Consider the following 22,682-nt stretch of genomic DNA (forward strand, 5'->3'; position numbering starts at 1 on the left):
CCCAAATTGAGGAGGTGGACTTTGAGAGCAAGATTTATTATTTTTTCCCCTTTTCCTCTTTTTGTGAGTGTGTAAGTGTATTCTTCTGTGGGAGATTTTGTCTGTACAGCTTTGCTTTCACCATCTGTCCTAGGGTTCTATCCATCCATTTTTTTTCTTTTGTTTTACTTAAAAAAATTTTTTTTCTTAAAAATTCTTTTTTACTTTAATAACTTTATTTTACTTTATCTTACTTTATTTTACTTTATCCTCTTTCTTTCTTTCTTTTTTTCTACTTTTTCTCCCTTTTATTCTGAGCCGTGTGGATGAAAGGCTCTTGGTGCTGCATCAGGAGTCAGTGCTATGCCTCTGAGGTGGGAGAGCCAACTTCAGGACACTGGTCCACAAGAGACGTCCCAGCTCCACGTAATATCAAATGGCAAAAATCTCCCAGAGATCTCCATCTCAACACCAAGAGCCAGCTTCACTCAGCGACCAGCAAGCTACAGTGCTGGACACCCTATGCCAAACAACCAGTAAGACAGGAACACAACCCCACCCATTAGCACAGAGGCTGCCTAAAAGCATAATAAGTCCACAGACACCCAAAAACACACCACCAGATGTGGACCTGCCCACCAGAAAGACAAGATGCAGCCTCATCCACCAGAACACAGGCACTAGTCCCCTCCACCAGGAAGCCTACACAACCCACTGAACCAGCTGTAGCCACTGGGAACAGACACCAAAAACAACGGGAACTACAAACGTGCAGCCTGCAAAAAGAAGACCCCAAACACAGTAAGTTAAGCAAAATGAGAAGACAGAAAAACACACAGCAGATGAAGGAGCAAGGTAAAACCCCACCAGACCTAACAAATGAAGAGGAAATAGGCAGTCTACCTGAAAAAGAATTCAGAATAATGATAGTAAAGATGATCCAAAATCTTGGAAATAGAATAGAGAAAACGCAAGAAACATTTAACAAGGACCTAGAAGAACTAAAGATGAAACAAACAACGATGAACAACACAACAAATGAAATTAAAAATACTCTAGAAAGGATCAATAGCAGAATGACGGAGGCAGAAGAACGGATAAGTGACCTGGAAGATAAAAGAGTGTAAATAACTACTGCAGAGCAGAATAAAGAAAAAAGAATGAGAAGAACAGAGGACAGTCTCAGAGACCTCTGGGACAACATTAAATGCACCAACATTCGAATTATAGGGGTCCCAGAAGAAGAAGAGAAAAAGAAAGGGACTGAGAAAATATTTGAAGAGATTATAGTTGAAAACTTCCCTAATATGGGAAAGAAAATAGTTAATCAAGTCCAGGAACCATGGAGAGTCCCATACAGCATAAATCCAAGGAGAAACACACCAAGACACATATTTATCAAACTGTCAAAAATTAATACAAAGAAAACATATTAAAAGCAGCAAGGGAAAAACAACAAATAACACACAAGGGAAAGCCCATAAGGTTAACAGCTGATCTTTCAGCAGAAACTCTTCAAGCCAGAAGGGACTGGCAGGACATATTTAAAGTGATGAAGGAGAAAAACCTACAACCAAGATTACTCTACCCAGCAAGGATCTCATTCAGATTTGATGGAGAAATTAAAACCTTTACAGACAAGCAAAAGCTGAGAGAGTTCAGCACCACCAAACCAGCTTTACAACAAATGCTAAAGGAACTTCTCTAGGCAAGAAACACAAGAGAAGGAAAAGACCTACAATAACAAACCCAAAACAATTAAGAAAATGGTAATAGGAACATACATATCGATAATTACCTTGAATGTAAATGGATTAAATGCTCCCACCAAAAGACACAGAGTGGCTGAATGGATACAAAAACAAGACCCAAATATATGCTGTCTACAAGAGACCCACTTCAGACCTAGAGACACATACAGACTGAAAGTAAGGGGATGGAAAAAGATATTCCATGCAAATGGAAACCAAAAGAGAGCTGGAGTAGCAATTCTCATATCACACAAAATAGACTTTAAAATAAAGACTATTAGAAGAGACAAAGAAGGACACTACATAATGATCAAGGGATCAATCCAAGAAGAAGATATAACCATTTTAAATATTTATGCACCCAACATAGGAGCACCTCAATACATAAGGCAAATACTAACAGCCATAAAAGGGGAAATCGACAGTAACACATTCATAGTAGGGGACTTTAACACCCCACTTTCACCAATGGACAGATCATCCAAAATGAAAATAAATAAGGAAACACAAGCTTTAAATGATACAGTAAACAAGATGGACTTAACTGATATTTATAGGACATTCCATCCAAAAACAACAGAATACACATTTTTCTCAAGTGCTCATGGAACATTCTCCAGGACAGATCATATCTTGGGTCACAAATCAAGCCTTGGTAAATTTAAGAAAATAGAAGTTGTATCAAGTATCTCTTCAAACCACAACGCTATGAGACTACATATCAATTACAGGAAAAGATCTGTAAAAAATACGAACACATAGAGGCTAAACAATACACTACTTAATAATGAAGTGATCACTGAAGAAATCAGAGTAAATAAAAAAATACCTAGAAACAAATGACAATGGAGACACGACGACCCAAAACCTATGGGATGCAGCAAAAGCAGTTCTAAGAGGGAAGTTTATAGCAATACAATCCTACCTTAAGAAACAGGAAACATCTCAAATAAACAACCTGAACTTGCACCTAAAGCAATTAAAGAAAGAAGAACAAAAAAACCCCAAAGTTAGCAGAAGGAAAGAATTCATAAAGATCATATCAAAAATAAATGAAAAACACATGAAGGACACAATAGCAAATATTGATAAAACTTTAAGCTGGTTCTCTGAGAAGATAAACAAAATTGATAAACCATTAGCCAGACTCATCAAGAAAAAAAGGGAGAAGACTCAAATCAATAGAATTAGAAATGAAAAAGGAGAAGTAACAACTGACACTGCAGAAATACAAAAGATCATGAGAGATTACTACAAGCAACTCTATGCCAATAAAATGGACAACCTGGAAGAAATGGACAAATTCTTAGAAATGCACAATCTGCTAAGAATGAACCAGGAAGAAATAGAAAATATGAACAGACCAATCACAAGCACTGAAATTGAAACTGTGATTAAAAATCTTCCAACAAACAAAAGCCCAGGACCAGGTGGCTTCACAGGCGAATTCTACCAAACACTTAGTGAAGAGCTAACACCTATTCTTCTCAAACTCTTCCAAAATATAGCAGACGGAGGAACACTCCCAAACTCATTCTACGAGGCCACCATCACCCTGATACCAAAACCAGACAAGGATGTCACAAAGAAAGAAAACTACAGGCCAATATCACTGATGAACATAGATGCAAAAATCCTCAACAAAATACTAGCAAACAGAATCCAACAGCACATTTAAAGGATCAGACACCATGATCAAGTGGGGTTTATTCCAGGAATGCAAGGATTCTTCAATATATGCAAATCAATCAACGTGATACACCATATTAACAAACTGAAGGAGAAAAACCATATGATCATCTCAATAGATGCAGAGAAAGCTTTTGACAAAATTCATCACCCATTTATGATAAAAACCCTGCAGAAAGTATGCATAGAGGGAACTTTCCTCAACATAATAAAGGCCATATATGACAAACCCACAGCCCACATTGTCCTCAATGGTGAAAAACTGAAAGCATTTCCACTAAGATCAGGAACAAGCCAAGGTTGCCCACTCTCACCACTCTTATTCAACATAGTTTTGGAAGTTTTAGCCACAGCAATCAGAGAAGAAAAGGAAATAAAAGGAATCCAAATCAGAAAAGAAGAAGTAAAGATGTCACTGTTTGCAGATGACATGATACTATACATAGAGAATCCTAAAGATGCTACCAGAAAACTACTAGAGCTAATCAACGAATTTGGTAAAGTAGCAGAGTACAAAATTAATGCACAGAAATCTCTGGCATTCCTGTACACTAATGATGAAAAATCTGAAAGTGAAATCAAGAAAACACTCCCATTTACCACTGCAACAAAAAGAATAAAATATCTAGGAATAAACCTACCTAAGGAGACAAAAGACCTGTATTCAGAAAATTATAAGACTCTGATGAAAGAAATTAAAGATGATACAAATAGATGGAGAGATATACCATGTTCTTGGATGGGAAGAATCAACATTGTGAAAATGACTCTACTACCCAAAGCAATCTACAGATTCAATGCAATCCCTATCAAACTACCACTGGCATTTTTCACAGAACTAGAACAAAAAATTTCACAATTTGTATGGACACACAAAAGACCCCGAATAGCCAAAGCAATCTTGAGAGTGAAAAACGGAGCTGGAGGAATCAGGCTCCCTGACTTCAGACTATACTACAAAGCTACAGTAGTCAAGACAGTATGGTATTGGCACAAAAACAAATATAGATCAATAAAACAGGATAGAAAGCCCAGAGATAAACCCACGCACATATGGTCACCTTTTCTTTGATAAAGGAGGCAGGAATGAACAACGGAGAAAGGACATCCTCTTCAATAAGTGGTGCTGGGAAAACTGGACAGGGACATGTAAAAGTATGAGATTAGAACACTCCCTAACACCATACACAAAAATAAGCTCAAAATGGATTAAAGACCTAAATGTAAGGCCAGAAACTATCAAACTCTTAGAGGAAAACATAGGCAGAACACTCTATGATATAAATCACAGCAAGATCCTTTTTGACCCACCTCCTAGAGAAATGGAAATAAAAACAAAAATAAACAAATGGGACCTAATGAAACTTCAAAGCTTTTGCACAGCAAAGGAAACCATAAACAAGACCAAAAGACAACCCTCAGAATGGGAGAAAATATTTGCAAATGAAGCAACTGACAAAGGATTAATATCCAAAATTTATAAGCAGCTCTTGTAGCTCAAAAACAAAAAAAAACAAACAACCCAATCCAAAAATGGGCAGAAGACCTAAATAGACATTTCTCCACAGAAGATATACAGACTGCCAACAAACACATGAAAGAATGCTCAACATCATTAATCATTAGAGAAATGCAAATCAAAACTATAATGAGATATCATCTCACACCAGTCAGAATGGCCATCATCAAAAAATCTATAAACAATAAATGCTGGAGAGGGTGTGGAGAAAAGGGAACCCTCTTGCACTGCTGGTGGGAATGTGAATTGGTACAGCCACTATGGAGAACGGTATGGAGGTTCCTTAAAAAACTACAAATAGAACTACCATATGACCCAGCAATCCCACTACTGGGCATATACCCTGAGAAAACCATAATTCAGAAAGAGACATGTACCAAATTGTTCACTGCAGCTCTATTTACAATAGCCCGGAGATGGAAACAACCTAAGTGTCCATCAACAGATGAATGGATAAAGAAGATGTGGCACATATATACAATGGAATATTACTCAGCTATAAAAAGAAACGAAATTGTGTTATTTGTAGTGAGGTGGATGGACCTAGAGTCTGTCATACAGAGTGAAGTAAGTCAGAAAGAGCAAGACAAATGCCATATGCTAACACATATATATGGAATCTAAGGGAAAAAAAGTCATGAAGAACCTAGGGGTAAGACAGGAATAAAGACACAGACTTACTAGAGAATGGACTTGAGGATATGGGGAGGGGGAAGGGTAAGCTGTGACAAAGTGAGAGAGTGGCATGGACAAATATACACTACCAAACGTAAAATAGATAGCTAGTGGGAAGCAGCCGCATAGCACAGGGAGATCAGCTCAGTGCTTTGTGACCATCTGGATGGGTGGGATAGGGAGGGTGGGAGGGAGGGAGACGCAAGAGGGAGGAGATATGGGAACATATGTATATGTATAACTGATTCACTTTGTTATAAAGCGGAAACTAACACACCACTGTAAAGCAATTATACTCCAATAAAGATGTTAAAAAAAAAAAAAAGAAGCAGAGGCAGAAATGCTGGAGGCCACCAGAGCAGAGATGCTGCTCGGGGCAAAAACCCACGTCTCTTAAGTTGAATGTGCTCAGGAACCTGGGTGCTTGTGGGGCCTGTGGCCTGCTCTCAGACATGGAAGTACAATCAGCCCTAAACAACAGCTGCGAGGCCCATGTGGATCACCTACTTCAAACCCTTAATTTACCAAAACAGAAAATGAAGCCCAGGTCACCATGACTAGATTAGAACGTTCCAGCATTCCCGACAAACTTTTGCCTCTGGCGAGCACAGAATGTTCAAGAGTCCAGCCAGTTTCCGAAACTTTCTGTCAATAGCAGCAGGGCTGAGGAAAGAGCTGGAATGTTTACAACTGTTATCCCTAAGCAGCTGGATTCTGCAAGTAAATTGAGGGGCAGTGGGGTGTCCCAGGGAGCAGAGGCAATGCAGATCTGGGAGCAAGCCCTTTCTACACACACCCCTTTTATAAGCCTTGGGCACATTTTGGTCCACTAGTGGGCCAGTACTACTGGCTTCCCATTGCTCCCTCCCTTCCAGTCTCCTGTAATGTACGTGAAGCAAGACTGAATGGGAATCAGGTTTTGATAGTAAGAACAGGTAATTCAATCTTGGGGAGTTTATAGAAAGCTATGAGGCTAAGCAGATATGAGAAATAAAAGACACAGAAGTTTATCAATCGATGTCCTCCTACATTTTTAAATGCTGTATGTCCTATAGCTATCCAGTAGTTTTTAAGTCTGAGAAGTAATAATTACAGCAATTGAATATCTCTTTACCATTATGAAGAACACATAACTTAATACACTGGAAGTAACAGTCTAAATGTCTCATGTTGACCCGTGAGGACTGTTTAAGACTAGCTGAAGAAAGACTGATGTGAATAAGTGGATGAATAAGAGACAAAAAGTAAGGCTAAGGAATATCCGGAAATTTTCCTATCAGTAAAATCTATTAGTCTAGAGGACAATGCCCCAAGGGAACCAGTGAAAGCCCAATCTTATGAGTCACTTAAAAAAGTGGAGTGGATCTGGCTATTGGAATTATTCCAAGGGGAAAACTCTTGCACTATGCCAGAAATGGACAATATGACCTAATGGGTTGTTGTGTTTAGTATCTCAGCATGTCCAGCTTGTTCTTTAGATTTAACAAGGAAACTCAAGAAGGGGTGTGGACCAGTCAGGAACTGTAACAACAAATGATCAGGACCACGTATCCTGCCAAAGTCTCTTTTAACAACAGGGGCAGAGCTAGAGTCACAAGGTTAGACTAGCTTCACACACACACACACACACACACACACACACACACGGAAAACGTGGTGTTAGTGGAAAAATAACTACTCATGAAATACTGATATAACCTCCGCTGGCCATCTTGGCATGGTCCTAAAATGGGGCAGCGCTAAACTGCACCTTTGCTCATGGCCTTTATAATCCCACCCTCCTTTCTGTTACTTTCAGTCCCAATGACTACTTCATTTGATCTTCAAGAATTTTTCCCTTCACTTCATGATTATCGTTCACATCTTCCCTCACTGCCTTATTTCTGTATTAGTGGATACTGGATGTCCCTTCACACACACAACTGAAAAGCCAAACACTACGTATTTTTAAATTTGTTGTTTTTATGGCAAGGTCTATCTTGGTCTTGTTGTTAAATTTACCATCATGACTTCCCTGGGTTTCAATTCTCTCAACTGTAAAATGGTGAAAATAAAACCATCTCTATTTACATCTCAGGTTGTCGTAAAAAGCAAGTAAGAGAATGGATGTGAAATGACCTTGAAATCTAAATCTACAGACATACAAGGTGTTACTGTTTCTTGGTTACTTCCCATTTCAATGCCGCCTATATTAGGTTTAAAATAAGGTCTTGTGGACATATCTTTTTAATTATCAGCTGGTGTTATATACTCTAATACTTGAATATAACAGTTGTAAAAACAATAGGCACCTGAAACATACTCACTGAAAATATTAAATTATGCTGCAGATGGGCAGGGGGGTGGGGAGGGGAGGACGGGAGGTCCCCTTTGGAATCACTAGTAATAATTTGACACTTTTGGCCGATTTGTTTAAGTTGGTTTCAGCACAGAATAATGCAACTGAGGAAAGAAGGAAAAAAATTTAGACCTATTGAATAGTTTATAGAAATGGAATCCTCACAACACTATAAATTACATTACCTCACTTCACAGATGAGAAAAATCAAGGCCCAAGGTTACAGAGCCAATAAAAGAGCTTGGATACAAACTCAGATTTGCCCAATTCAAACTCTCTGTTGCACCATGTAGCATATTTGATTTTGTCACAAGTTAAATAACTCTTGTTTTGCTCTGCAAATGTATGCTATTGATCTCATGGGGCTGTGTGTAGACAGTTCAACACAACCCAGACAATCAGGATGAAGTCAATACTCCAGACACCCTTGCAGGTGCTACTTCAGTAATGGTACAGATCACTGTGGACACAGGCACCTATGTTACAAGACACCAGTGTCAAAACACGCACTTTATCTCCGCCATTATGTGCACGACCACCCCCGCCTTAATACAGAACTAACATCAGCTAGAAAAACCCATGAGTCCAACTTACAGGTTCCACCTGCTTCAGTCAGTATTAAAATTGAAGGTTGGAGATTGTTAAGAACATATCAGAAGCTGTTTTTAGCAAATAAAATGTACTAACTTAACATAAGCAACACTACTTCTACCAAAGATCTTAAAAGAAAGGAATCCCTGGAACACTACTAAGAGTTAGGCAAGTGCCATATAAACAAGAAAAAGAAAGAAGCCTCTTGTGACGACCTAGAGGGGTGGGATAGGTAGGGTGGGAGGGAGACACAAGGGGGAGGGAATATATGTATATGTACAGCTGATTCACTTTGTTATACAGCAGAAACTAACACACCATTTTAAACATCCAATAAAGATGTTAAAAAATAGAAAAAATAAAAAATAAGTGCTAAGGAGGGAAAAAAAGAAAAAAGCCTCGAGCCACAAAGCTTTTAAAGACTACACAGGCGGGCTTCCCTGGTGGCGCAGTGGTTGAGAGTCCGCCTGCCGATGCAGGGGACACGGGTTCGTGCCCCGGTCTGGGAAGATCCCACATGCCGCGGAGCGGCTAGGCCCGTGAGCCATGGCCGCTGAGCCTGCGCGTCCAGAGCCTGTGCTCCGCAACGGGAGAGGCCACAACAGTGAGAGGCCCGCGTAACGCAAAAAAAAAAAAAAAAAAAAAAGACAACACAGGCTTTTAATAAATCTTGGTTCTGTTTTTTCTACCTAGTGTTGTTATTTTCCAGCTATCCAGACAATACTGCCCTCCCACCAGATATTCACAGAGTGTTAGAAATTTATACTAACTGGGATTATTATAACTACAGCAAATGAGACTGCAGGGAGGCATGCTGTGTAACTCAAACACTAGATTTAGTTGGGTTAGAAGGTCAAGTCTAGGGAATTTGTCAGCAGAAAGAACCAAGGTTTCCAACAATTTCCATCTCTCAGAACAACCTATACCCAACAAAATCAGTTAAATGATAGGCAATTACGTGACCTGCCAGAATTGATAATTTACTTCAGCGTTTATCATTAGCTTTCTAAAGTACACACATTAGAGAAAATACACATCCCGTGATCATATTATTCTGATATGAAGGGTCATGAGAAGAGTATGGCTATGGTACACAGAAGCGATGGAAATTGCTTCCTAAATACATGTCTGGCCTATCTTTCCCTGCCCAATTGACTGGACTCTACCAACTGGCAGAAGATTGAATGGTGCTTGCATGGTGGGTTTTTATTTTAGTTTTGTGTTTCCCTTTCGTTTTTTTAAGCCAGACTCTCTGCATGACTACTTGCTGTTTATGGACTTGAAGCTGTTGGCCCCTTAACGTGTATCCTTCCTCTTTGCTGGCTTTGAGTACTGGCCCAGAAATATGCGGCAATGACCTTGAGGACACAATTATAAAGTAGAGGACAAAAGTTCAGAGCAACTAGAAAAGGTATTCTTTACGTAAAACCTTTTTTTTCTGCAAGTGGAACACAAGGAGACAACGGACTCTTCCTTCAGCCACCTGGATGAAAGGTGATTAAAAACTTAACCAACTCGTGACAGCAATTCTTGATGACGACTAGTTTGGTTTAAAAAGCTTTTTCATACACATTAGCCTACTGAGTCCTTCCCAGTGCCCATGATGTTGGGCTTTTTATTCCTCTGCTGCCCTAGTTAGCTCCTGGTTTGTACACCCACCTGTTTGGCCTGATTGACGCACTGCTTGTACTGATTGGCCAGAGCGGAGCAGCTGAGGGTCTGCTGGGTGTTCTGGCGGTAACACTGGAGAATCTGGGCCTGCAGATCAGCACAGATGGGATGACACTCATATCGCCTGGAAACAAAAACAGGGACCAGTGAGACAAATGGTCTTCAACCAGAATAAAGAACAAGGCTAAAAATATATATAAAATATCAACTAAGATATAAATGTTACAAACGCCCCCCCAAAAGTTTAAGAACAATAATTTTCTTTGACCTTTAAAGAAAGATATCACACAAGATAAGTGATTTCTTGTTATACAGCAGAAACTAACACAACATTGTAAAGCAGTTATACTCCAATAAAGATGTTAAAAAAAAAAAGATAAGTGATTTGTATGAAATTAGTTCTATTAATTGACACCACTGCGAGCCTCTCTGGACAGGGCAGCATTCCCACCCTACCTCAAATGTAACCATGGGGATGGGGCCAATTACTCTTCGGCCCAGCCAGCTAACTCAGGAACCTGGGAGCCCCAATGTTCTCTTCCGTTCCCACCTCCAGTTGGTCACAAAGCTTGATATCCTGCAGTCCAGTCCTTTCTCCATACTCACTGTCATTACATTAATTCCTAATCATTTATATCCTGGATTCAAGCAACGACCTTCACGGGTCTCTCTGTCTCTTAACGTTCACCCTCCACTCCTACCTCCCAGAAGGTTCTTTCTAGTAGTAAGTCTAGACAGTATCTGCTTTCCAAATAAAATACATGGTCAACAGGCAGGTCCTTTTGGATCAGGTTCCTGCTTACTCTTTTGCCTCAACCAGACCACGTTCAGGGTTTGATTCTTACATGTCCCTTCACGTCTTGGCTCCGCGGCTCTTGATTTTGGAAATGCTCTGCACCCAAGCCTCACCCAGTTCTATGTATCTGGAAAATACCTACCCATCTTTCAATACTTGAGCTAAGTATTGAAGTGCAACCTCCTCTATACGGCTTTCACTAGAGCTCTCTCCAACCACAGCAGAGTCTATCATTCCCTTTATGGTGACCCCCTAACCTGTATTAACTTCTTTCACCATGCACTACACTACAGTCTACTGCAATTTACTAGCATGCAAATCCCAAGTAAGGACTGCATCTTATTTTCTTTGTTATCTCAGCTATCGACATGGGTCCCTCTTATAGAAGTCATGCAATAAATTGTTGAGAATACAAATGGGTGGAGAGAAAATTTAATTCCTTGAGCTAAAATTTTACTAGTTATACTTACAAATCTCGAGATTTTAGTTAGAGTGCTTTCAGTGAATATGCACTACTAAACATAAATTCTTCCAAAAAGCTGATAATATACACTTGAAAAATGATAATAATAAAATAAACCAAATGGATTATACAAACAAAAATGAAATATTCTTGTTAAAATGGTAGAGGAACTTGGAATATAAGGACTACATACACAGAAAAGTATATATATTATTATCACTTTAATCTAGGGATTCATTTTTTTTTCAAATTAGTTTTGTTTAATACAAAAGGTTCCAGCCTCTTATCAGTTCTTCTCTTGGAATTTAAATTTGTTATTTCCATAGTAATCATGAAATAGCATTATTTTAAATTGATGAGTTCTGAAAAACCCCTAGAGAACACAGGAGAAATATTTCTCATCAATAAGGAAACCCCTGGCTGACGATTTGTCTCATTACTTTTATCCAACACACTAAGCTAGTATACATATTTTGCTAGAAAAGAAAACTGAAATGCAAGCCACGTTACTGGCCCCTAAGGGAATTTACTTCCTACTACCCTCTAAAAAAGTAGACACAGAGATAACACTGCTTGTACTCTTTCATTCATTACCTTACTGTTTTGCCAAACACCTAAGAACAGAATTCAAATCCAATCCCAGGAGTTTCAACTCGCTTTAAGGTTTTGAAGTTCAGATGTCTGTGAATGTCTCCGGACACAGATTTCCCTGATCCCCTACCATGAACATCAGTATCTAAAAAGAGTCAGCTGTGTTTCGAAGGGTAGAAGCACAGCTACGACTAACTGATTATAGCAAGACACCCTCCTGGACAAATACTAAATAACATAGGATCAAGCATCAGGTTAGCTGAACCTAGCAAATATATGACTAATGCCTTTAACAGTTCATGAGAAAGCAGGGTTACCTGCTATCCTAGCGTTGAGGACCATCGTCCCTCCAATATACCTTAGGTTTAAAGCAGCGGGGAAGAAGATGGGAGAGAAGGCTAGAAGCATCCCGACCAGATATGCAGCCTCTCCCCATTAACACACAGCAAAAGACCATAAAGAATGAGCTCCCACATAGTGCTCATCACAAGGAAGATGCTGTGGTTTTTTTTCCTTCTACAAAGACTCTTCACAATGGGATTCATTCATCTAATACTATGGACTCCTTAGAAAGAGGTAATTTAAGTTATATGTAAGCATTTACCCTGGGTTGAGCTATTTAGTCATGCAAGTTAAAGTCCATGAGTTATTCATAATTTGAAAGGTGTCAAAATATACTTTTATCACCACAAATCAATACTACTCACTTCCAGGGCCCTTTATTTCCTGTATGGTAGTCTGTTGCGTGAGTGAGAGTGCGTGTGTGCACGCAAACGCAGACATTTTCAGAAATCCTTTTTGTACACATTTCAACCTGTATTGATGATGAGATGGTAGAATGGGGGAAAGAGGGGTGGAAATCAACATAATTGTCTTCCAGTTCCTGGACTAGACTCTGGTACATTTTGCTTGGATTAATCTGTAAGGGCAAAGCTCTGTCTCTGTATTGATCTGCAATGCTGTTATGCTGCTCTAATGCACTGTTTTCACTTTGGGAAAATGCTAAATGAGATTACTGTCTAACATTAGAAGGCCATAAAACCCAAGCATGGCACCTTCCATTCAGGAAAAGGGTTTCAAAGACATTTCCAATATGCATTATGGTAAACCCTCCATATAGTCATTGAGTCAACAATTGATTTTTATTGACTGCTTGCATTCCTGCTGATGGAAAAAGCCACCATTAGGTAAAAATGACAAAAGGCAGAATTTCAAGATACCCAAGAAGGAAAATTAAATCTTAGCAGCAAGAGGCATTTAAACAATTTACTTTCTTCGTATGAAAAGATTTAAAAAAAAGAAACAGTGAATGACAAATGTTAAGAGAAAGATGAAATATTTGGGGAACTCAAAACTATAATAAAGAAGTGAGAGATAGAATAGTTATCCAAAAACATACTTACCAAAAAGGAACGGGTGGAATAAAGCTGATACACACAAATATATATTGCTCAAAAATAAGAAAAAATCCAGTTCAGTGGACTTGAAATTATTGGGGACTTTTGATGGGTCCCACCACCTGTCTCCTCCCGTTGCTTTTCCTTTCTGTGCTCTATACGTGGCTCCCTGTCTCCTCCCTCCTCCCACCAGCACTAGAAGCTGGCCCTCTGTCCTTCCCACCCTACCCCACCTCATCCCACAGTGGCACTTCGGGCCAAGGAGGTCGCTGACGGTATTCAATAGCAGAACTGGAGACCAAAGATCTGGATAGAGAACAACACCCAAAGAAGCACTCCTGGTAGGTATTCTGTAGCCAGTAAAACAATTTTTTGGCCAACGTTTAATGCTAATATTCACTTAAAAGGCAGCTAATAAAATACATCCAAGTATTCTTCTTGTAACACTGACAGATCAGTGTAGAAACTTCGGGGGAAAAAAATAACAGAAAAGAATAAAGATACATATTTAGGCTGTTTCTAATTTTTAAGTGATTAAAACACCATGGTGATGGACAAAAATTATCACTACTGTTTCTGATGATTTCCTTCGTAGAGTTTCCTATAAGTTGAATTAATTGGTCAAAGAGAAATGAAGATGTTTTGGTAAAAATGATGCTGAGATAAATAAGCAGTATTCAGAACTCTCTTCTTAAGATTCTAGTATTGGGTTTCCCTGGTGGCGCAGTGGTTAAGAATCCGCCTGCCAATGCTGGGGACATGGGTGTGAGCCCTGGTCCGGGAAGATCCCACATGCCATGGAGCAACTGAGCCTGTGCACCACAACTACTGAGCCTGCGCTCTAGAGCCCACGAGCCACAACTACAGAGCCCGTGCTCCGCAAAAGAGAAGCCACCGCAATGAGAAGCCCACGCACCACAACAACAAAGAGTAGCCCCCACTCGCCGCAGCTAGAGAAAGCCTGCGCGCAGCAACGAAGACCCAAGGCAGCCAAAAAGAAAAAAGAAAAAAGACTCTAGTATAATACATTTCCACTTGGTTATGTTTTAGAGCTATCTGTTGGTTTTGCTGTTGCCTCTCCTACTTTCATGTCTTAGACATTTCTTTGAGGTGGGTCTGAGCTTTATATTTCGAGGAAACTACTTACCCATCATTTTAGTTCTAATATAAACAAAAAGGATAATGAGGTAATTTCAGAGAAGGGAGAAAAGTGTGGAGATAACCCTTCTCATACCACTCGGAAGGCTCGAGAAGTCATGTAATGACAATCAGTGAGCAGCCACAATTCCTAAAGCTCTCGGACACAAAAATCATTCGTTGAGTGCAGGGTGGGTATGAGAATGGTTGGCGCTACAAGGGGAATTCTAATTTATTCGGGGGGTTGGGGGGGAGATTCTGATTTTTTAACAGGTTGCAACAATGCATCTTTCATGGGAACCGGTGACTTTAGAAAAAGGAATCAGTATCACAACTCAGTCCTCTGAATCCACAGGAGGCAGGTGATATGCAAGGAGGGAGGGGAAAGCATTATCAGTCTTCCCCCAGGTTTAGGATCCTGAGTAAAAGTCCTAAAACCAGGACAATCCCAAAGATAGGACCTCTGGTCACCTATCCAAGATGATATGAAGAATACAGTGCTCCACACACACAGGTACACTGTTCTTAAACCAACAGGCCTCACATTTCATGAGCACAAACACGCCAGAATATAAGGTGAATGAAAAACTTTCCGATTTTGCAATATATTTTTCTTCCTTATTCAGTAATATTGGGTACCTGGAAATGATGGGGACATGAGGAAAATCCTAGGAAGAGAGTGGGAACTTAGTAACGCATGACCACATGAAACTGGTGGGGGCTGGATGACTCTGCCTTCTTGCTCAGTGGACAATACACCTCAACACTACAGGACTCCCCAGTGTCTGGTTTCCTTTCCCGAGGAGGCGGCTCTTGCCCCGCTCTTCTCAGAGAACCCTCATGGTATCTTGCCAATTTCACCATACCCTGCGTGGGATTCTGCTACATGGGCTCATCCCACCAAAGGTCTAAACTTAGAAAAATGGGGCCATCTTCTGCTGCATCTCCAAAGAACAAGGGCCCCAACTGTTTTGTTTTGTAAATATACTTTCTTAAAATCTCGTGACCTAGAGAGGTTGGCTAACTTTCATCTTCCACTATATCATGGTACCCTTGCCATATCTGGGCTATGTGCAGCAAGATTTATATCTCTAAAAAGGGAGATAAAATAACTGTTACTGGGACTTCCCTGGCGGTCCAGTGGTTAAGACTCCACGCTTCCACTGCAAGGGGTACTGGTTTGATCCCTGGTTGGGGAACTAAGACCCCACATGCCATATGGCCAAAAAATAAAAAAATAAAATTATTACTTACATAAAGGATATCTGGGATAAGCAGCAGTAACTATATAGAGTTTGGGGACACAGAACATAATTGATGTCAACATTAACTCAACCTGGAAGAACTCGAAATCAGCTTCTCATCACACTTACTTTAGGACAAAACCAAATACTCAAGAGATGTTATTTTCTCAAGCTCACACAAAGTCCTCTCATTAGGTAGAATTCTACACCTAACATACTGCACTTTAGTCTGGGTGACCCTTAATTTAGAGAAGTATAAGCCATCCTTCCCTCTCCCTTTTTCTTCTTTAACAATGCCTGGTGTGCTGTTATTGCTTAATAAATGTCAAGTAATAACACTGTAATAAAAATGGGCACTAGTAAGTTAACAATGCAGCTCTTTGCTTTAAAGGTGCCTGAGAGCAGCAGTTTATACAAAGTACCTGGAGCATAAACGTCACCTCCTGCCATGCACATAGTAGGAACAAAATTAAATCACAGCTCACAGAAGTGGCCCTTGGTTATAAGAACTGAAATACTGGGAGTGTTTTCTCTGTCCCATCAAAAGACCTACAAGCCGCGAATGAAGACATGTCCAGGGCCAAACGTTAAATTTGAATCTCCAAAGGCTGTATCGGTGTGTGAATGAGACCAAGTCATCTTAACACACACCAAATTATTTTTACTTGAAATATCTCAATAAGACTTCAAGGCCAGGAAAAGCATCATCATCATCACCATCATTATTATTATTATTAAAGAAAAGCATGACAAATCTCTGACTTTGTAAAGTCACTTTAATTAGACAACTTAGAAAACGTTAATCTTGAGCATACACAATGCATCACCCTTGGATTTCTTTTACTTTAAATATATGTATTTATATAATACATTGAACTCATGCCAACACAAATTAAAAGTTACATTATTTTACCTATGAGGCTTTGGGAGTTATTTCCACTTCCCCTATCCTGCTACTTTAGAATGTCCACTAAACTTGGTCTAAGGATAGAAAATATGAGAGCTGGTTCATTCATCCTTTCATCTACACAGCTACTCCAACAACCAATATTATTAAGTCACAGACATTTATCAAGCGTTCATTACATGCCATCACTACGGTAGGTGCTGAATAAGATGTGATCCTTGCCTTCTGCTGGCTCCCACTCTAGTAGCGAGAGACAGAGGTGTACACAAAGCCTTATAATGAGAATGTTGAGCTATAAACAAAGTGCTAAACAGAGCTCTCGTTTTGAATGGAACAGGAACTGAACATACAGCGTTCCAGACAAGAGGACATTCATCACCAGTGAAGAGGAAGGGAAGACTGGCCTTAGGATTCGCTTGAAGTAACTTTCAAGCCAGCAGGAAGATCTGTCCATTGTATCTAAACTATAGAGACAGACTCCGAGATGGAGAGGAGAGACCTCCTCAGACCTTGGGTATATGAATACACCCGCAACCTGGTTACTCCAAGCCTTCTAGATGCCTCTGCTTTCTCTCAGAGCAAAGTTTAGTGCTTGTGTTCATGACATTTGCCAACACAAGCTTGGTTTGGCGGGGTGGGAGTAGTTGTGTATGATAAGAGTTTATAAACTCTTTGAGTCAAGTAGGGAATCCCTAGAAAATAATCAGAGGCCAGATGCCCAGTTTCAGACCTGTCAACAATAAACGAATGTTGAGACAGGTTTCTGGTTGCTCTGTCTTGGTAGGAGGGCTATGGGGCCAACTTTCAGTTGATGCCCAAATTACACTTCAGCCTTCATCATGTTCCTACTTAGGGACTGCCTTCGCTAAGTAACCATGCTACTGCTTTCCTACTTCAAATGGCCAAGAAGGAGAAAACTGGATAATGTGGTCTTAGATCAATGCCCAGTTTCGGAGGCGGGAGGGAGACAGTGGGAACTGGAATAAGATGGGGTCATTAGAAAGATACTGGGAAGCTGGAGAACCTACCAGAATTCGAGGGGACTCCTGGAGAAGAAAGGGAAGCGTCATGGGCCAGGTTAGTCCAGATGCAGAGAGAGCAGAGGGACTGGCTGAGCAGCTAAACAACCCATGAGGAAGGACAAGGGAAAGGGGAGACTGCAGGCTCCAGGCTACGGGGCTGCCGCAAACTGGCATTTGTTTCCAAATTCTGGAAGGGCCATTACCCCCTTCATCACCCATTCTTCCTGCTCAAGTCCTCAGGCTCAGAAGAGGAAGAGCTGGATATAGCCGACATGGTTGTCTCCCATACAGCCTGGCAATCTAGCAGGTTTTTACTGAGAGAGGACACTTGTAATGAACCTAAGACACTCTGACCAAATTTTAACGGAACACCGGAGACAACCTCCCAGAGACAATCCTTCCGTATTTGGAGCAATATTTATTTCATAGGCCTTATTATATCATTTTCATCAATGCAATCTATTTCAGTACCACAGAATCACAGCATCTGCAGGTTGAGTAGTATGGTATCAGCAGCCTGTGCAGAAATATGGTCAGCACATACTTTCATGTTAAGTCCCTATTTTTAGGCACTTCTAATTTTTCAAAAAGAATTACCCTCTGGGATGAATTGTCTATGCTCCTTCTCAGCTGAGGAGTGACTCAGGGATGAGATGTTTGGTGAAATTCCATCTGAGTCACCCAAGCATAAACATACATTCCGGTACCCTTACCTCTTCCCTGCAGTGATCAAATTTGAGGGAGTGCTTTTAATACTAAGATAAGAACAGCTTAATTTAAAACATTTCAAAACTGCCATGTATCTCGAGAACTGTGACACATTCTAAAAAACTGGGTTAAGATCAAATTTTAAGTCTGTAGTGAGAGAGTGTGTTATAGTACATTAGGTGATACTCTTTTTTCCACTACATTTTGAAAGCAAGATCCAAATACTTATAGATACACCCAGGAAGGAATGTGCCTGGCTCTCTTAACTGAAAGAACTGCAAGTGTATTGACTGCAGTGACAAGTAAAGGAAAAAAAGTATCCATACTGATCTGCCCTTAAGTGTCAGAGTACTAATAATGAGGAATGGAAAGAAGGCTAGAGCTGGGCCTCTTGTCTGTTTCCCATCCCTCTGATGAGCTGAAAGGGAGGAGGCTTAGGCTCTACCCCTGCCAAGAGGGAATCCCCAGATGGGTGCACTACGCCATGCCCTAGTGACTAGGTCATGCCAGCAAACCTCCAGGAACTGTCAGGCAGAAAAATGCCACCTGGACATCACAGGGGTGTACATACTGTGGAGGAGGAGGTAAAGGTGTGTACAAACACAAGAAGGGAGGAAAACTCATACCTGTAAAAGAAACACCCTCGTAAAGGTAAGACAAGGCGGTGTGATGGGTGTAAGGGAAAGAGCACAGCGGTAAGCGCCACAGCTGTTCTGAGGAGGGACCTGGGGGCGTGTCTAGGGAGGGTCCACGGAGGAGAAGAGATGGGTTGTGAAAGCCTTATCCTGAATGCAGGGTGAGACTGTAAGAGGCAGACAGGACACGTAAGGTCTACATGAGCCAAGGCCCAGGCTCAGTCAAGCTGGGCGCGTCCAGGGGCCTCAGGTTGTAGGGAGGCTGGCAGAGGCGGGAGGCAGCACTGAAAAGGGAGGCACTGGGATCTGGACGGCCTTCCGATAAGACAGAGGATGCTTAGACTCTGTTCTGCAGGTGGAGACAAACCACCAGCCTCTCCAAATGAGACAGTAAAGCCGTCAAGGTGCCTAAGCTGATTGGATGTGAACAAATCAGATGGATGGAAGTGGGAACCATCTAGGCTGGGAGCGCAGTGGAGCTGTGTCCAGCTATAAAAACAGGCAAGGACGGAGGCCCTGGAAAGCAAGGATGGAAGGATGCAGTAACTGACAGATGTGGATGTCAAGAAGAGGAAAGACTGGGCAATACATATGTGGCTGAGGCCTGGGGATTTAAAGAATGAAAGTGCTTGAGTAATGTTCCCAAGTGGAAACGACCTACCAAAATCTAGAGTGTGGACCTGGAGCTCAGCACTGGGAACAGGGCTATAATCACGGACTGAGCATCCCCTGAAAGACACAGCGGGGAGTGCAAAGGCAGGAGGGACAGCTGAGTCCTGGGGAGCAGCCCCATTGGGGGGTAAGGTGACAGGGAAGGAAGACGGAGCAGTCAGAGAACTGGGAGTGGAGAGAAGAAGCAGTATGACACAGCATCACAAGGCTGGGAAACCAGAGCTTCATGAAAGAGAAGAAAGTTGAAAAGAACACAGATTGATAAAAGGCCGTGGAATTTAATCCCCAGCAATTTAGAGAAATAATTTCAATATAGTGCATAAGGCAGAATCCAGACAGCAGGAAATTGGTAAATAAGAAAATGGGCAGTAAAGAGGCGAAGGCAGTGGGATTAGGTCAGTTCAGTATCCTTTACGGGGTGCTTGTTCTATACCAGGCACTGTGTGTGCATGCATGCGTGCGTGCGTGCGTGTGTGTGTGTGTAGGAGAGAAAGACACACCCATTTTATAAGAGCTGCTTCTATGGAGCACATCTGGGAACAGTAAAAATATGAAAGGGGAGGAGTACAGCTGGCTGGAGATGACCAGAAAAGGTCTTAGATGAGATGCAAGAATTTCAGTAGTCTTAAAGAACAGGAAGGGCTTAGGCAGTTAGATAGAAGAGAAAGGCACTCTAGACAGAAAAGTGGAAGAAGCAAAGGCTGTGGAAGAAGAGAAGAAAGTTTGGGCTTCCCTGGTGGCGCAGTGGTTGACAGTCCGCCTGCCGATGCAGGGGACACAGGTTCGTGCCCCGGTCTCAGAAGATCCCACATGCCGCGGAGCGGCTGGGCCCGTGAGCCATGGCCGCTGAGCCTGCGCTCTGCAACGGGAGAGGCCACAACGGTGAGAGGCCCGCGTACCGCAAAAAAAAAAGAGAAGAAAGTTTGCAGGCAGAGGCAGTGACATCACTAACAGACTTTTTTTTTTAAGATTCATATGGAAATTTGCATGCAAATCAGAAAGCCAAAACACTCTGAGCAAGGACATGCTCTACAAGCGATAAAGCAATTTCTAGAAAGTACAGTAATGAACAGAGGTGAGCTTAGAAGTTGGGTAAAGAGGGAAGGTTGTGTGAAAAAAGGAGAGTTTTGATTCAACAGTCTTTAAAGAAAGACGAGAAGGGCAGGAAGGAGGGCAGGCACGGTGTGATTAAAGAGAAACATGGTGTGATTAAGGAGAACCACGGTTCTCTTGGTTAAAGCATAAGTCCACGGTGATGAATATTAAAAGTGAGATTGGTGAGACGCAGGAGGGGCGGAAGGAAATCTTCCGGTGGGAAACCTCAAAAGCTAGATGAATCATCTGACAGTAATGGGAATTCACGTGAGTAAGAAAGGGAACAATCCACGAGAAGAGGGATTCTCCTCCTAAAGGCATCAGCAAGTATTTCCCTACCTAATACCCCATAAATGAGGGACACCGCAAAAGAATTTCATAACTAATAAAAGTGAAGAGTTTATATGGGATGTATAATAACAGTGGACTACATGTGCATCAATGGAACAATTACTCTTCAGTTTAAAAATTCCAACATTTCTTTTTACGGTTCTGATTAAGGTACTCGGTACTGATGCCACAACACATCATACAATCTCAACCCCTTGTGTTACATAAACAGATTTAAGCATTTTTCAGAGGACAGGCAAGATTTAGCAAATTGGCTTAACATTCTAGGCAGCTGCTGAGACTGAAATTGACAAGACTAACCATGAAAGTAGAGAAAACAACAACCTCCTGCACACAAATTCTTCAAATGATTATGATGAGCCTCACACATGAGTATTTCTGAGGCAGAATCACAATGATTCCTATGTAAAGGGATAATGATGTATTACTGCAGGACCAGACAATGCATTTCTCAATTCATGTCCTGGACTGGATTCTTCATGCTGAGCCCCATTAGTTTTACATCTCCCTAAGGGTTCCAATTCAGCAGTATTAATCTAAGCCCTCACACGCAGCTCTAGTCACTGAACGCCTGCCATATGACTGTCCTTTAATACAGCTCTCCAGTTGAGTGTTTCCGGAGGAAAATCCTATAACCAGGGTAAATCCATAGGTAGACAGTAAATTCTGCCTACCATGTTTTTACATTTCTGTGGTAAATTCATTCTTGCCCTCTTTCCCATGATTATTTCATTACATCTCCATTCTCCTTTCACTCTTGGCCATTTTTCTAATTTTCATTGAGAAAAACAGAAACCAGATAGCTCCCTCACTGTCCCATCATACAATCTGGATCTGCAACTTTTCTACTGTTACTTTGGAGGAAGACTGCCTCTCTCATAACAATTTCTTTCCCTAGTAGATCATTTTTAAGAGCTCTCCCACCTTCTCTAGAAGAGTGCTATCCGAGAGAACTCCCTGCAGTGATGGAAACGGTCATGTCTATGCAGCCCAACACACTGGTCAAGGCCACATGTTGCTACTGAGCACCTGAAATGTGACTAAAGCAACAAAGGTAAAATTTTATATTTTATTTAATTTTAATAAATTTAAATCTAAACAGTCACCCGTGGCTAGTGGCTATCATATTGTTGAAAGCACAGCTCTAGCAAATACTATTCTTATGACAGCCACCTCCACTTCCTACCTTCCATCCATTCTCTCTATCCACATCCAAGTGGCCAAATCCAACCATTCTTGGTAGACGTCTTATAGGACCAATCGGCATGGACTTAAGTAAATTACTCCCCTCTCTTGAAAGGAGCTTCTTGGCTTCTACAAACACTGCACTTCCTCCTTTGCTTCTCCTCCAGCTCATCTTCTTCTAACTGACCTCTTGATGTAGGAGATCCTCAGGGCCATATCCTGCTCTTCTCTCTATATAGTCTCTCCACCAGGATCTCAACCATTCA

The 22,682-nt window shown here is 41.1% G+C and overlaps 1 protein-coding gene across 1 annotated transcript in view; it reads right to left on the reverse strand.

Annotated features, from left to right (window-relative positions):
• Nucleotides 1-22,682, reverse strand: part of CHCHD3 (coiled-coil-helix-coiled-coil-helix domain containing 3) — a 292,068-nt gene that overhangs the window by 10,401 nt on the left and 258,985 nt on the right. The window contains exon 7 of the mRNA XM_082632960.1: nt 10,202-10,337. Within this exon, the coding sequence (XP_082489086.1) occupies nt 10,202-10,337 (136 nt within the window). The remainder of the gene's footprint in view (nt 1-10,201; nt 10,338-22,682) is intronic.

This window comes from Mesoplodon mirus (genome assembly GCF_964341445.2).
Source record: "Mesoplodon mirus genome assembly, chromosome: 9".
Taxonomy (NCBI): domain Eukaryota; kingdom Metazoa; phylum Chordata; class Mammalia; order Artiodactyla; family Ziphiidae; genus Mesoplodon; species Mesoplodon mirus.